At 37.3% G+C, this 17461-nt stretch overlaps 1 protein-coding gene across 1 annotated transcript; it reads left to right on the forward strand.

The window, feature by feature from the left end:
* The first annotated feature begins 274 nt into the window (after positions 1-274).
* Positions 275-10770, forward strand: aup1 (AUP1 lipid droplet regulating VLDL assembly factor). The gene is made up of 12 exons (XM_058397866.1): positions 275-491; positions 2511-2648; positions 4268-4418; positions 5420-5610; positions 6125-6197; positions 7076-7149; positions 7472-7538; positions 8443-8548; positions 8704-8847; positions 8975-9126; positions 9829-9917; positions 10277-10770. The coding sequence occupies exons 1-12, from the start codon at positions 451-453 to the stop codon at positions 10320-10322; spliced, it is 1272 nt and encodes a 423-aa protein (XP_058253849.1). The 5' UTR covers positions 275-450; the 3' UTR covers positions 10323-10770.
* The last annotated feature ends 6691 nt before the right edge of the window (positions 10771-17461 follow it).

A 17461-nucleotide genomic window follows, 5' to 3' on the forward strand; every position in this document is an offset into this window, starting at 1 on the left:
AAACAAACAAACACACAAAAGAAGGAACAAAGAAACAGTAAACAGATACTGATTTCCAACGATAAAAGGTCGTGTCCTCTTGCACACTCCAAACCGCTAGATGTCAGTGTTTCAAAAGAAAGACGTGTACGACAAAACCTGAGCTGTCCTTCCGAGGACAGAAATAGGCGTTTAAAACTGTTCTGGGATCAGATTAACGTTTCGCCTGTGCGATTGGAAATAAGAGCGGGGTTACCCGGAGCTGATCCTGTGTCAGTGTAAAGGCGAAACTTTATATCGTGAGGTTTTTTCCCCCTCAAATATCAAGACTTCAACATGGCGACGGGGGGATTTCAGATAAATAATACAAGCTAGTGTTTAAATTTAATAACAAGTTTGTAACTAGTTGAAGAGTAGTATGCAGGAAACTAGCCGCTCGCTACTGACAGAAACGTACACAAATCTTTAATAATGGAAACGCGGGGTATAGAGCAGATGTTTGACTTTCAGCGGTAAGAGGCACATTTAATATTAATGCTAGGTTTAGTTATTAGCTAGATTAGCTACGAAGCTAGTTATTAAAGGTTACCTAATATAAAGGAATGTAGGCTAAGGTCAGTTGAGTTATAGCATAGTGTAGATTTGATGTCGATAATGTAATAATTGTCTTAATGGGTATATGGTAAACAAATCGCGTTAGCTTGGTGATGTCTGCTTGCATACTAGCAGTATCCTACTAGTTAACTTACCCTTGTATGGCAATAACTAGACTGTACTGCTAGCTTTAACTTAATTAGCTGACTGGCTCTCTAGAACACAACCTACCTAAATAAAGAAAGGTAAACTGATACCTGTCAAATTATTTAAGCCGTCACGAGAGAGAGCTAATATTATCATACTGTAAGTAAACACAGTAATCTATCTATCTAACTCAGGTCTTAAGAAAGATAATGGTAGTTCTGGATGCAGCTAGCAAAACGTTATTTGGCTAAATTAGCTCATTAGCAGAGCTCTAAATGACGTGTTGGTTTGCTTCAAACCTGTTAGCTGTGTCATTTGTAGAAACTGCTTCTATTTGACTCAGACTTAGTTATTATTGTAAATGTTTTTTTATTATTAAAATGGAATGTGCTTTTAATAGCTATAGTTTCATGTCGGTAACATCATTTCATTGAAGACCTTCAGTTATGGCTCAGTAACTCGGGTCTATTAGCTAACGGGCAGATTAGCGGCTCTGTGTTTTCCTGTGACATGAATCAAGTCCAGCAGAATTGATTCTTTTGCTTTGAATCACTTTTTTTGATTCATTTATAATATATACTGGATCGTCGCGGTCTGGGGAAAACTCTTTCCACAGTCAAGTGTAGACACACGTACTGTATTGCCAAAGGTTTTGGGACACCTCTCCAAAACATTGAATTCAGGGGTTGGGCTTTTTGCCTCTTAGTTCCAGTGAAAGGAACTCTTAATGCGTCAGCATACCAAAACATTTTCATGCTCCCAACTTTGTAGGAACAGTTCGGGGATGGCCCCTTCCTGTTCCAACATTACTGCGTACCAGTTCACAAAGCAAGGTCATGGATGAGCGAGTTTGGTGTGGAGGAACTTGACTGGCCTGACCTTAACTCCACTGAACACCTTAAAGATGAATTAGAGCAGAGACTCTGAGCCAGACCTTCTTGTCTAACATCGATGCCTGACCTCACAGATGTGCTTCTAGAGGAATGGTCAAAAATTCCCATAAACACACTCCTAAACCTTGTGGAAAGCCTTCCCAGAAGAGTTGAAGCTGTTATAGATGCAAAGGGTGGGCCAACTCCATATTAAGTTCATGTGTATGTAAAGGCAGACATCCCAGATTTGGTCTGGCTTACAGTTTCCACTCTAATTCATCCCAAAGGGTTCTGTCGGGTTGAGGTCAGGACTCTGTGCAGGCCAGTAACGTTACTCCACACCAGACTCATTCATCCATGTCTTTATGGACCTTGCTTTGTGCCCTGGTGTGCAGTCATATTGGAACAGGAAGGAGGTCATCCCCAAACCTTTCCCATAAAGTTGGGAGCATGAAATTGTTCAATGATTGATTGATTTATTGATTGATTGATTGATTGATAGTTCCTTTCACTGGAACTACGAGGCCGAGCCCAAACCCTGAAAAACAACACCTGAATTCAGTGTTTTGGAGGGGTGTTCCAAAACTTTTGTCAATATAGTGTATGTATACAAATTTATTTACTTTAGTTTCTACTAGAATATAGCAGGACTCGCTGTACATTTGTAATCTACCTAACAAAATGAATACCAAAATTTATACATAAGGTTTAAATAGGAACTGATTATGAACGATCTTTTTCATCACCTGAACTCAATTGTGACATTTTAACACATGCCTTTTTGTCACTTCTTCACTCAACCAATCTCAGTTAACATCAGCTGGTATATTTTCATGAGTTAATACAGTCAGGTAAAACTGAATTTCTTACCTATTCCTTATTTAAATATTTTATTCATGACCAAAACTTTCTTTGTAGGTTGCCAGGTGATGGGCTGATGCTGCTACTGCTGCTGCTGTACTCCCCAGTTGGCCTTTGCTTAATGATACTACGTATATTTATAGGTGTTCATATATTCTTAGTGAGTTGTGCACTTCCTGACAGTTTTGTAAAACGGTAAGTAGGAAAGCACAAACAGTTTTTAAGTTGTATTTGGATTGAATGCTCTAGGTTGTCCAGTATTGATTTGTCCCGGATTGTATAATAATAAATGACAGTACATTTTCTGTAAAATTATTTGTTTATGTCTAAATGCTCTGAACATGTTTGAATCCACTTGAAAAAATACAGAGCATCTCTTTTTAATTATCATCACCATTAACTTTATTCTGTTAAGTGTTCGATCCTGTTTATTTTACGGATCAAAATGTCCGTATGTTCATCCTTATTCGTGGTATGCCTGCTAAATACTGATTAACCTAGGTTAAATATACTAGACTATTTACCCATATTATACACATCTCTCCCATATTGTTGGTCCGAAGAATACAAAACATTTTGGTGCTTACTAGCATACCTCACTGATAAACTGCATGTATGAACTGATAGATAGGATGCCTAACGATTGCCAGGTCTGATAATAACAATATAATTAGATTAATAATCACTGGATTTTGTGTCAGTATAATATCTTGTTGTGGTAATACATCCCATATACAGAATGCTCAAAGGCCCCTAAAATATACATGCAGAGCAATCTGGAAACTGACCTCCAAGATTTGCTGCCAGTTCCCAGGAACTGTACTTATTTATAAAGCAGATATTTTGAGCTCTGCTGTAATGGAGGCATTGCAGTCTGTGTTACTAAGTTCTGTTTACAGCTGGACCAAATGTTTTATCACAGAACTCATAGTATACATATGGTGTGATACACATTTAACTGCTTCCATATGTATTTGTTTAGCTATTATATTACATATGTTCTATTATATGCTCAACTGAGTGACTGAGCATGATATGGATTATAATATTTATGCTAGTTAATAATTATGGTGTAATGTCATATGATCATGCCTTTGCGCTTAAGATTATGATTTTGAGAGTTTATATATAATCCTTTATATTATAAATAATTAAAAATTAAGCCATAAAATTAAAAGCAGCTGACTAATATTGTGTAGGTCCTCATTGTGTTTCCAAAACAGCTCAGACATTAGCATCCTGGTGCCATCTCTTTCCCAGCTAAGTGATGCAAACTCTTGAACATGGATGTAAACATGAAGATGATTCATTAGACTAGGCCACCTTCTTCCATTTCTTCATGGTCCAGTTTTGATGCACACTTGCGTGTTGTAGGCACTTTTGGCAGTGGACAGGGTTCAGCAAGGGCACTCAGTCAGGTCTGCAGCTGTGCACTCATAGCCAGGATTAGCTCTTTGGTGGGATCGGACCATTCAACGGGTGCCTTTCACCCTGTTGTCCTTCCTTGAACCACTTTTGGTATTTACTAACCAATAAATACCAGGAACATCCCACAAGACCTGCCTTGATTGTCTGCGTAATATATCCCACTCTTTGACATGTGCAATTATTTACGTCACCTGAAAGTGGTTTTAATGTTACAGCTGATCAGTAGAAAAACAAAAATTAAATTAAATACTGTTTTTGTGGATTTGTGGTAGTTTCATTAGCATAGTTTATCTGGATAATGTTTATTTTGTCCAGATAAATGGCTACAGATGGCTTCTGAGCTTTTCTCAAGTATCTGTGTCCTTTTTTTTTTGTGTGTGTTTCAGATTTATAGTCCGAGTCATGTGCTCTGTGCTGGGCCTGCATGTAAAACAGAACAACCTGCGCTTAAGGGACAAAAATGTCAAGTTGTATGTCAGCAATCACGTTACTCAGTTTGACCACAACATTATTAACCTCCTTACCTCCTGCCACACTGTGAGTGTCCTCTGTATATCTCCAGTTATCTCCAGAGTGGTAACATAATGCAGTCTAGTTGTGCTCTCTTGTATTGTTTTACACCCATCATTGATTTTCTATAATACTGTACTCTGTGATGTATTTTATTAGCTGTTGTAACTTAATGTCAGGCTTGGGTTAAATTGGGTATTTTGTATTTTTTGTGAATTTCAGTGGGTTTTCCTAATTAGATTGATGTCAGATCAATCGAATCCATTATTTTGGCAGTTAAACTGGTGAATACTGTAGGAAGTATTCATGTATTACCAAGTGAGAAATGGCATGTACATAAAAGTACTAATATAGTAACTCAGTAAAGCAATAAATGGTTAAAAACTAAAGAAAAGAGTTTTGAAATTTCAGGCTATAAATACGCAGACGAGTCACCTGAGCTTTCAGTCTTGGTATGTGTTCTAACCTACTGGCACAAGTGAAAGTAAAAGCCTGAGGTGTGTGTGTGTGATCCAGTTTTAAGGACAAATATGGATGGGTCCATTATTCAGTGTAAACATAGTTGTGATACAAGGTGGCAAATGACAAATATGGGACATTAATATAAAACAGTCCCAGCTTGCGTTAGTTAGTAACATGTGCATGCCAGTATGAACTAAAAGAAAAGTGACTCCAACTTTCATCTTCCTACTGAATAGATACGTTCTGTTTTTGTAAAGAAAAGTAATCTCAAAGTTTAGTTTATTTACAAAATGACTTGGTATCCAAGTCTGATATAGAGACACATGCTAAAATATAGAGATAAGAGAACAAAATATGCACAACCAATTTCGTTTTATTTTCATTTCACATTGCCTACTTTGTTTATTCAGCAAGTTAAGCATTAGACATATTAGACAAAGGATTGTTTGAGTTATTGATTGTCTTCAAATCCTCAGATAATACTCTAGGTATACAATGCATAACAATACATGACAAATAATGGCTGAATCTGACTTCTTTTAAATCTCTTAATTATACCGTTCCAGCCACTGTTAGAGGGCCCTTCAGGGTTTGTGTGCTGGGCACGGGGCTTCATGGAGCTGGGCACTGTGACGGGCAGCAGGGCTGAGCTGGCACAGACCCTGCGTGGGTATTGCTCTGTTCCTGAAGCTCTGCCCTTACTACTCTTCCCAGAAGAAGACACAACCAACGGGCGTGCTGGCCTGCTCAAGTTCAGGTGAGCCCACCATGTAGAGAACGGTATCAGTGCTGTAAAGAGTTCCGGTCTGTGTGAGGCTGTTTATCTCAGACATAGTAAGTGAAAACCCAGTATGAATAATGTGAGAATAGGGCAGAAGGCTTTCTATACTTCGGTAAGGTGCTTGGTATAAGCACTTGGGTGATTAGAAGCAGATATGTCCTGGGATGTTTGCCAGCTTCTGAATAAGCTTCCCCGAAGCTGCCTGTCTGGGAGATGATTAATCACCCGGTGTGAAGCTTTGACAGGACAGTAATGTGTGTTTGCTCATTACAGCCTCTGAATGGATTTCAAATATTTCTATTTCCCACTCAGTTTCAGCTTGAATATTTCATGAAGCCTAAATAGTTCAATTAAACCCTATTATTATTATTATTATTATTATTATTATTATTATTATTATTATTAGAAGTAGTAGTAATCATTGTAGTAGTTTGAATATGTGAAATAAAAAAAACAAGTCTCTCTCTCGCTCTCTCCTTCCCCATCATAGCTCCTGGCCTTTCTCTGTGTCAGATGCTGTACAGCCTGTGGCCCTGAGGGTGAAGAGGCCCTTCATTGCTGTGGTAAACATTAGCAAAATTGTCATCTTGTGTTTGTTTTTGTTTTTTTAAATTATTATAATCCAACACAATTTATTATAAAATACTTCATTTTAAAGAGATCTGAGAAACATTCATGTGAATGCCTCCGCTCCTCTAAGCTATGTATCGATTAATTATCCCAATAAGTGGTTCCTGGACCATTTCTTTGACTAATGCCACCTTTTGAAAATGTCAGCAAGCAAAAACAGAAGGGAAGAAATCACAATTTTGCTGCTACCTTATTCATAAAAAGCTCAAAATGAGGAACACACAGGATGTTGCAATGAGCTAATTTGCATTTTATACATCAGTTGGATTTTGGACAATCTATCCCTTTTATGCATAGTGTACTATTTTATGGACAGTCAGTTTAAGGTTCTTTCCTATTATATTAGAAAAATATGAAGATGTAAATCTCCTTCAAATCGCTTGAGAGCATTAGTTTAAGCTAACATTCCAAAGCTCTCTAGACTGATTATTGTTCTCAGTCTCTAACAGTTTCCTCTATAAAAAGAAAAGAAAGTATGCCAGACTCCACTGATCACCTTAAACGATTGCCTTGTTATAAAGGATATTTATAGTAGCTTACAGGCATGGTGGTAATAAGTGGCAGAATGGAATGATGTGAGAGTTAATAAAGGTCACTGGATCAGTTAGTATACACTTACCTGCCTTGTTATGTTTTCCACAACAGAAATATGGAAAAAGTGGAGTCCTAGGTGGCAACATCCCTAGAGCAAGTTTAATTTAAGCCGCTTGATCAGTTACACAGCACCGTCCAGTAGACAGGAATGGATGATGCCTCCAGCTATCATGAAATTTATAAAATCTGGTGGCCCTTTTTATTTTTCTCCTTCTAGAATGTAACTGAATCTTCGTGGCTGACTGAATTGCTGTGGACGTTCTTTGTCCCGTTCACAGTGTATCAAGTAAGGTACTAAATATTACTGTCTTTCTACTACTATTTTATTCTTGACTTTTTAATTGGCTTATTTTCCACTGCAATTCCCTGCATGTAGATTAGAAATCATTGATAACCGATTCACGCATTATTCATATTTAATGCAATTTTTTAATCACATTTTAACAACTATCTTTATTAAAACTAGTTAAATAATTGAATCTGTTATTTAGTAATTCAATTAATTGTCTAAGTTAAGTTAATACTTTTGAGTCCTTCATAAAAATCATTTGTTTAACAGGATGGACTTTTTCAATTCCACTCTCTTATCTTTCCCTTTATAAAACACTATCAGGTGGCTTCCTCCAGTACAAAGACAAGATGAGGAATCACATCAAGAATTTGCCAACAGAGTCCAAGAGGTACCTTCTTAAATTTGTCTTTACGTATTTATAAAAGTAATAAATGCGTGCATGTGTAAGCAGCATCATTTGCATGGATGTAGTAACTGAAAAATACTATATATTTGAAGCAGCGTAAGCAAAGTGTGTAGACATTAACCAAATAAATAAAACAGCAAAATCCGAGTTTGAATGATTTAAATGAATTTCATTCAAGGCTTACTAAAGCCAGTTATGTTCTTCATTCTATAATTAACCATGTTATTAAGTGCAGTTATACTGAATATTGGCACTGTTGTGAATTCTCCGCAGACACGCGTCCCACAAGGTGAGTGCTGTAGGTAATCACAGCCATGCAGATATTCAGTATAAAGAGTGCGATGGTGCTTTTATACAGCAATTCTATAAACAAGAATATCGAGTAAGTGACATTTCGGACCCAGTAGAGCCAAATGTCCTGTTTATTTTTGTTCCTCTAGCAGAAATAGATCCCGAAGAAACCACACTCACTTTATAGTGCATTTGGCTAGCAAGCTCACATTGATTTGTACATTCCTGTTAAAGGTGTTGCAGGTGAAATTGGCGTGCCTTCTTCCTTTTCATCATTTTTTATATTTTAAGCCAGGTTGTATTCCTGAAGAAGCGTTTTCCATGTCCGATGATGATAACAGTACTGTAGTAATGGGTTTGAAATAGGAAGTGGTGCATGGTGAACATAGACAGGCAGAGTGATACACTGTGGAAAATGGGCACTCTTGGAATTCTGCTGAACCAATCAAATTGTTTTTCTTCTTCTTTTGTTGCAGTTCTTTTATTATATTAAACTATACTCTGCGTCTTGTACACTGATGCATCACATGGAAACTTGGACAAATGACAGTTTTTCTAGGTTTGATCTTGTTTTATCATTTGTTCTTGTCTTCAGCTTCTGGCCAACGAGATCGGCGTTGTCTCAACTCAAATCACCAAAGCAGACAAAGCTGAGCACATCAAAAGGAAAAGGCACACGGTTTCCCACACCACACACCTGGGTATGTACGGGTTCATCTGGGAATAACTGTACTGAAATTTATAACCTGACTTATTGTATGCTGAATAAAGATGGCATGCTTGTCCTTACTTCTAACCTTGTAGAGAATTTTTGCCTAAGCTGCATACACTCAAATCACACTATTTTCCCTTATAGATCTCGGGGCCAGACCCCGTACTGTGGCGCAAGGTTTTCTGGGCTCGAGCACCGGAGCAGATGACCCTAGAGTAATGCGGATGGCGCATCAGGTGAAGGAAGTGCTACCAGATGTCCCTCTGAGTGTCATCACTAGAGATCTGTGTAAGACACTTTAACTAATTTCAACCAAAAGGCATAATGCGTTCTATCTTTCTCTAAAAGTTCATACTGTTGCATTTTTCGTTGTGCATTTTAATGTCTTCCATGATGGTCCTACGTGTCCATTTAGTGCACACAAACTGTGTGGATACAACTATTACCAACCTGCTGGAGAGCACTGAGCAGTATCATACAACACCTACAGAAGCTGCACCATCAGGCTCATCAGGAACTTTAACCTCCACCGCTCCTTCTGTTCCTGCTCCACCACCTAATCTAAAGGTCAGAAGGGTTCACTGGTTTCACACAGCCTCATCATATGTCAGTATAGCAGGAAACAAAAAAAACAAACTACATTTTCATGAAACTTTTCATCTAAATTTTTCCAGAGTGGAAGCCTTATGTTTAAAGCTGCTTAACCAGTAGACAATTTAATCTTCCGTTGTGATTTGAAGAATTTATAGCCTAAATTGTAACAATTTCCCATGATGTTATATAGCCACTATAACTTGTTTTTCAAAATTGGGGTGATGGTAGGAAAAGACGTGGAGAAAGCCATTTTCCTACCATTCTGCAAGTAACAATTACACTGCAAAGTACATAGGTCATAAGTAAAAAAAAAAAAATATTATTATTGATATTACTATTAATCATTTTTATATTTTTTAAAGAAAAACTTAACAATATTGTTACTGTTCAGAACAAACCAAAAAAAATAAAATAAAATAAAAATTGTTTCCATTCCCTGTATATTATTATTCACTGTATATCAGGACTCAGAAATGTTAACCTTGCTTGTGATAAGACATGATCTGTAAAACATACGGGTATATTAGTATTTATTGCCTAGTGACTAAGTGTTAAGAGTAATGTGTATAGTCCAGTCAATATTTTGTGTATTGTCCATCTGCTGTCTGTCATGTTGTCATTGTTCGGGCCATTTTATTCTTTTATTCTGAAAACTGTTTTGTGTTTAATCTACAGCCAGCTGCCAAATTGTTTGGGAAATCACCATCAGACAGACACATGTCTTTACAGGAGAGAAAAGCAGCCTTGTATGAGTATGCAAGAAGGTAAAATCTTAAAGAAAAGTAATATTAGATTAGGTGTATAGTGTTTATTGGTATTGTTATTGAAAATATCTCTGGCTTTTTGTTTTGTATGATTTAGCTACATTACAAATCTGCATTGAGAATGTTTGTACAGCATTTTTTTTCTGAGATTCATCACACAGGCAAGCAGCAGCACATTACCGTACTCACAAAATGCAGACTGGCAAGTTCCCAGTGAGCAGTTCATAGTTTTCAAAAAGTTAAGAGTTCAAGAGGAAGAGGGAAGAATTATTTTCAGCCTTTATAGAAGTGGTTTCTTACTAGCATTTCCATCAAGTCACATGTAACGGTGTCTGTCTTTTCTCTCCCCCTTTTCGTAGACGTTACATTGAGAAATATGGCCTGGATCTAGAGGACGACTCATGAGTGTGGACACATCGCTCAAGTTAATTGAGGGACAGTTAATTGGAGTTCAAACAACGTTCCTAAAACAAGGAGAAGAAAGAATTACACTGACTTTACCTGCAGCATTTGTGTTCAGTAAACATATGAAAAGAATGGCTGGCAATAAGAGGTTTGGAATAAGTTGACTTCAATGGATTTTTATTAATCCTCTTGCATGGCAATCATGCATGTCTTTTTAATGATTTCTCTGCTACAGGAAAAAAAAAAAAAGAAAAAAGATTATTTTGGTAAACAGTTTGTACTACACCCCAGTACCAGTGGAACATCTCATATTATTTTTATAAAGTTCAGAATTAGAAAGCAGGAGCTTGGCATTGTTATGGTACTGAACAAAACCCAGTTGCGGTTATGTTGTAAAGATATGTGTTGAATCCGTATCAGACATTAAAGATCATTTATACACGAAAAATCTTGTTCGATTTTGTTCCCCGAATGTCTCGGAAGTGTCATTATTAATATTGATTGTTTTGAATAGTGTGGAATTTGAGCAGGGATTCTGTAGCTCTGAATCTAAGTTTATCCCAATAATTATAAAACGTTAAAAAATGCATGCAATTTAAAACTCTTTAGAGAATAAACATATTTACTGTGTTTCTTACATTGTCTCTACCAATCTATTACAACATATATTCTAGTATACCACAGCTCCATCTAATGGATCGTTCATGATAAGTTTTAACCTGTAAGTATTAATCTGAATTAATAAGTATTAATCTTAGGTTTGGGCCTAAGGTTGAATCTAAGGTGACAGATCACTGATGTGTATACAAATACAATTTAATCAATATCCAAGCTTCTGCTTACGTCTCTTACAGTTTAGTTTTCTTAGAATTGAGCAACAATCATAGCATGAAGCTGCCTCCTTCCTGAGCCTTGTAACCAGGTAACACAGTAAACATCACAACATCTCACTAATGACTCATATTCTCTTATGATTTCTTACTAATTCATGTCCTCAGTTTGCCTGAGTTTCTAGCCACATAAACTTTCAGAATAAATCCAGGTTAATACCCATCACATTTTATGTATAATGAGACTACATCTCAGAGTATCAGCAATACTACATATTAATCTAATGCTTATATTCTCTCAGTAGCTGTCTCTCTGCAAGCTTGAAGTTAGGTAAAAAGGCAGAGGATTGCTGAGGCTTATCTTTAAGATAAAGTGTGTCAGACTTTCATGACAGTTGTCTTCATTCTATTAAATATATACATGAAATGGTATTTAAAAACAGCCATTTCTGACAGCTCACATATTGGCCATGAAGCTTTATTATCAGAACAATGTCAGGCAGCAGGGATGGACGCAAGTGCAGGTTTATTTAGAAAGCTTGCAGGCAAATCCAAATCATAATCATCTCAGGAACATAGACAGGACAAAAAAAAGGGATTAAAAACCAGGTTAACCAGAAACAAGATCAAAATCCCAGAGAGTAAGAACAACAAAATACGTACAAGGAAATGGGTAATGACTGGTGACAATGAGAGTGTGTATACTTCACAGTGACTTCATTAGCTTAAATTGTAACAATTTCCCATGATGTTATATAGCCACTATAGCTTGTTTTTCAAAACTGGGATGATGGCAGGAAAAGATGTGGAGAAAGCCATTTTCCTACCATTCTGCAAGTAACAATTACACTGCAAAGTACATGGATCATAAGTAAAAAAAAAAAAAATTACTTATTTATTGCAAAAATTATTATTATTTATATTACTGTTATTAATCATTTTTATATTTTTTAAAGAAAAATGTGGAGCAAAAACTTATTATTAAAATATTGTTACTAATATGATTCCCTCAAGGCCCCTGCTGGAATATAACCAGTGTGTCGACTCAGTCCATAGGCAAGGACAGCTAGCAGGACATTTGACCTGAAGCTCTGAGAGTGAATATGCACCTTGGTATTAATTACCGACTTATGGTCTGACATCTCTTTAATAGCAAGTTTGTCCTTGGCATCAATATTACAAAAACAGGCAGGTTTGTAATGTTGAAAGGTTTTGAATGAATCTATAAATATTTCTCTATCCCTCCCTCTTGTTCTCCTCCTGATACTGCGGTGATTTTAAATCAGCACTCCTCCACCTGCACTGTTAATTGTTGCCCCACTTTTACACACCTCATACAACTGATGCACTAATTACCACATCCTTTGTGAATTGAATCAGGTGGAGGGAGATAGATGGGGGTGTAAGCGTGTATCTATAACTCACAGCTGTATATGTAGACAATGAATTGATTCTGGCAGTAATGGAGAGAGAGTAAAGCAACCCTGGTCAGGTTCACTATATGATCATAGGACTGAATGTGATCACCGCTTCTATGCCAGATGATTATCCTTCTTTAACACATCCTTTCTCCAGTCATTCAGCTCTCTCACACTCCATTGTGCATGCCACACTCTCACTACTGATTACATTTGGAGTTAGAGCAAGGGGCTCACCCTCTCACAGCTCTCTAGCACTAAGGAAGTATGCATTATTGCTTTTATGAGTCTGGGAGCAAATCAGTGGCATTAACCTGCCTGCTGGAAACAGTGCTCATGAGGCAAACTTCTTGCTTAGTGAGGTAATAGAGTGTGGCCAATGCTTTGCCCTCAGCAGGGAGCGAAGAATGAAGACAAGCTGAGATGAGGAAGCATGGAGGCCTGGAAAGAGCAATTCTCATGCTGGGAGCAATGAAGAGGAGAAAGAAAGACATGAGCATGGCTGATTAAGCTGGCATTTTCCTGTATATTATATGTAGGAAAATGTCTCCAAAATCATCGCTTATATAGTTTCTATAGGCGGAGTTAGTATATTTTATTTTTTATCTTGGGCAGTCCCTTTTCACCTCCTCACTGTGCTCATCATCGCTATGATACAAGTTGTTTTGGTCTTATTTTTGTGTACAACACCTTTTCCCAGACCTCTATAGGCTCCTTTAAGTACTTTTGTTTAGCAAACTATCCTGGTCATCATGTTTTTGATGGCTAACCAGTGGTTTGCATCATGCAGTGTAGCCTTTGTATTTCTGTTAATGAAGTTTTCTGGGGGCAGTCATCATTGACCAATTCACAACTGCCTCCTGAAGAGTGTTTCTGATCTGTCAGATAGGTGTATGGGGATTTTTCTTCATTCTGGTGAGACTTCATCATCAACAAAGCCCTCTTTTGAAAGGGTTACAAGGGATCCTCCACTTCACCAGATTCTGATTTGAGAAAAAATAGTGCGTCAGACTCTCAAAGTATAGACTATCAAAGGTTGACATTTAAGTATAGCTATCGTCTACCACTGGTGCCATCAGTCCTTGAGAATCTCAGAGATGACCAAATATTCAACAATTGTACTGAAATGTTTAATAACACCTCTGGTTGCTGTAAGTATTGCATAATGCCATATTGGCTTATTTGTGTATGCTCAGTGTCTTATTAAAAACATGCTTATAGACGTGTTGAAAAAACTGGTACTTGCATACATAGATGAAATATTCACCAGCCCTGGATACCCATGTGACCCATGCCAAGTGCTGTTCATGTCTCCACAAGAATCATCTTTACATCAAAGGAGAGATATGTGGATTCCTTGTCTCTAGAGGATTGTTTCTTGTTTTTCTTTCTGACTTTAGATCATGGTGAGTGTTTGGGATGTAGTGCTGACACTCCCCTCCTACTTCTGTCAGATTGTCTCTCCTCAAGCTGGCAAACTTGCAGCTCCACCTGGCTGCTTAGTCGCACAAACACAACGAGGGCCGGGTTGAGCTCTATAACAGTGAGAGGTGAACAATCTTTGACTTCATTCTGACTAATGCCCAGGTGTTTTATCACCATCTGGGATTTATGAATGTCAGGTTTGGAGCAGGCACAGATTGGAGTAACAGCCGATGTTTCCCTCTGTGATTTTTGAAAGCTTGTGTATGGCGCATTTTACTCCCATAAATGTAAAGAAATTTAACTTGTGTGGATGAAATAAAAATCAAATAATAAAAATAAGATAAAACTTGAACTAGTGTTTTTTGTAATATTTGTTGCTAAATTGATTTATACAACAGCAGTGTTAAATTCTTGAATCTAATCTGCCTTGTCAATGGTTTAACTTGACTTGCAGTACTAGCATGCTCATTAACTGCACTCCACCGGAGGTAAGATTTGACTGGATAATGTAATGTGCACCAGCTCCTTATGCATCTGCTACTATATTTGTTGATGGACACAGACCTGAATGTTCCCACTCTTTGAAAACCTGACAGTGGGATTCATTTATTCTTTCACAATCATTTTTTTCCACTCCTCTCTGTCCACCTCTTTTCTTTGTTTCATGCTTCTTTTCCATCTTTCCTGAGCCAGGTTTACCATAGGTTGGGATTTAAAAGTGTAGAATAGCACAGGAAGAATGTTTTCTGCTAGTACGAGCTGTGATGTACAAGAAGTGATGATTTCCTGTTTTCCTTTGTCCTGGACTTCCTACTTCCCTCAGACTGAATTCCAGCGGCGTGAGGCTGAATGACCTGTTGCTGTGGCCAGTACGTATTGCCAAGCAGGTCTCACAGTAGGCAAATTTACTCAGCAGGTGACACTGTGGAGAGCTCACAGAGCAGCAAGCTGCCTGAATACACCACAGTAAGAGGTCAGATTCTTCAGAACCATGCAAAGTATTCACATTTTTTAATGCAACAACCATCTTATTTATAAAACAGCAAAACGCTAAATACAGTAACTGGATTTTGGACAGTTTATTTAACTTGTGCTGCAGCTTAAAATCTTAGGTTTGTTGTGTGACAGAAAGAATTAGTGTCAGAAATAAATCCCCACAGCACTCACACAGAGGACTGTTTGTCTAAGTGACTGCCTCATTATAAGGATATTTATAGTCGCTTGCAGGCCTGGTGATAATAAGTGACTGAATGGAATGATGTGAGAGTTGATGAAGGTCACTGGATCAGTTGGTATACACTTGCCAGCCCTGTTGTGTTTTTTCCACAACAGAAAAATGTTCCATGCTTGTATTTAATATAACAGCATGCTGTTTAGCTATGACTGAGTCTGTTTAGAATCATGATTAAAGCAGAGACAGCTGGCAGGTAGAGATATATGGGGCCACATCCATAGAGCAAGCTTAATTTAAGCTCCTTGAACAGTTACACAGCTATCTTGAATTTATAAAACCATTTTTCCTTGTAGCTGAATGAATGGCTGTGGACAGTTATTGAACTATACCCTGTATTGTATTTAAACTGAATGAGATGATCGTTGTAGGTTTGATTTGGTTTTATCTATTGTTCCTGTAGCCACTGAGATCTGTGTTGTCTCAATAGAGATAACCAAAGCAGACAAAGCTGAGCACATCAAACGGAAAAGGCAGACAGGTTCCCACACACCTAGGTTAGTGCAGGTTCATCTGGGAATAGCTGGATTGAGTACTGAAACTTTTCAGAAATATTTAAGGAACAGCAGTCAAATAGCTGCAGTATCATACAACACCTACAGAAGCTGCACCATCAGGCCCATCACGAACTTTAACCTCCACCACTCCTTCTGTTCCTGCTCACACCACCTACTCTAAAGATAGGAAAGATTTGCTGATCTCACGCTGCCACATCACTGTGTGTAAATATACACACAGGAAAAAAAGGAAATGAAAACTGACAAAAATGAACTATATTTTCCGTGAACATAATTGAATTGAAAATCATTCGAAATGTAATTCAATTGAAAATGATTGAATTTAATTTAAATTAAAATAAACTGGGATGTGTTACAGGGAACAAATATGAGATTCTTTTATAAGCTTAACATAATTTCTTTTCTTTTACTATGTCTTTTTAATTCGTTAAATCTTAACTGAAAATTAACACTTCATTAACTTTTCATTGAGCGTAATGCAAACAAAATCACACTAAACTCTTCCAGAGTGAAAATATTATTTCCATATCTTGAAACCATATCTTATTAACCAGTTAATAAATGTATCTTTTCTGTCTAGTGTGATTTAAAAAAAGTCTAGCCTAAACCATAACAATTTATCATGACATGAGATATCTGCAGGGTTTTCAGAGACGATATGATGACAGGAAAACCGGCGTCGAAAGCATTTTTCCAATCATACTGCAACGTAGAAGGACGCTCAAGTAACCTAAATAAACACATGCATAAAGAACATTCTTTTAGTTTCTTCAAACTGGTTTCCAGCTAAACAGCAGACATAAAACATGGATAAAATACTTCAAAACATTTGTTTCAAACCAAAATGAAAAACACAATGTTTCTTTATATACTAATTGGGATCAGGACTCTGGAGAAGTTAATATTACTTTGGTTCGGAGACATGTTCACTTCATAAAACATACACTGATCAGCCACAATATTAAAACCACTGGCTACAATGGTAAGGGTGCTGGTGGCTCAGTGGTAGGTTTCTCACCTATCATGCAGAAGGCTTAGGTTTGGTTCCCAGACACTGGATGAAAATGGGAGGGTTGTGTCAGGAAGGGCCTCTTGTGTAAAACCAATGAGGACCAGTTGGTCTGCTGTGGTGATTCCTCACACATGTAAGGAGCAGCTGAAAGCTCAACATCTCGCTACGATGGTATCGGTCAAGGGATGGGATATGTTACACAGCATGTGAACGATAACTTCTCAAAGTTGATGTGATGAAAGTCAGTTTGTATAGTAAATAAAAAAGTGCCATTTGTATATTGTAACATTTCATTAGTTTGATATTGTTATTGGTAAGGTTTAAAACACTTTTTAGATGGACTTTTGTGTTGTATGAACACACATTGTATAAAAGCCACACATCAGCAAAGAAAAAGTTTGTGTATGCAGTTCAGATTTGGAGATTCATAACAGAGGCAAGCAAGCAGCACATACTATACTCAGCAATGCAGACTGGCAAGTTCCCAGTGTCATCATTAAGCAAAACCTAAGCTCAAGAGGAAGAAGGATAGAATTCCACACAAGTCACGTTCATATGTCTGTGTGTTCATACGTAATGGCAAAAAAATGAAATGCATTTTTAAGAGAAAGTAAAGTATGATCAAATTACTGAGGTGTCTTGTTGTTCTCTCCCTCTTTTATAGATGTTACACAGAGAAACATGGCATGGATATAGAGACTCATG

This window comes from Hemibagrus wyckioides, linkage group LG08 (assembly GCF_019097595.1).
Source record: "Hemibagrus wyckioides isolate EC202008001 linkage group LG08, SWU_Hwy_1.0, whole genome shotgun sequence".
Lineage (NCBI taxonomy): Eukaryota > Metazoa > Chordata > Actinopteri > Siluriformes > Bagridae > Hemibagrus > Hemibagrus wyckioides.

What these genes read in the sequence shown, in the direction of transcription:
- aup1 (XM_058397866.1), top strand. Translation starts at nt 451, where the DNA reads ATGGAAACGCGGGGTATAGAGCAGATGTTTGACTTTCAGCG. An exon ending in TCCTTACCTCCTGCCACACT is followed by an intron (nt 4,419 to 5,419) that starts GTGAGTGTCCTC and finishes ATACCGTTCCAG; the next exon opens with CCACTGTTAGAGGGCCCTTC. An exon ending in TGTCATCACTAGAGATCTGT is followed by an intron (nt 8,848 to 8,974) that starts GTAAGACACTTT and finishes GTGTCCATTTAG; the next exon opens with TGCACACAAACTGTGTGGAT.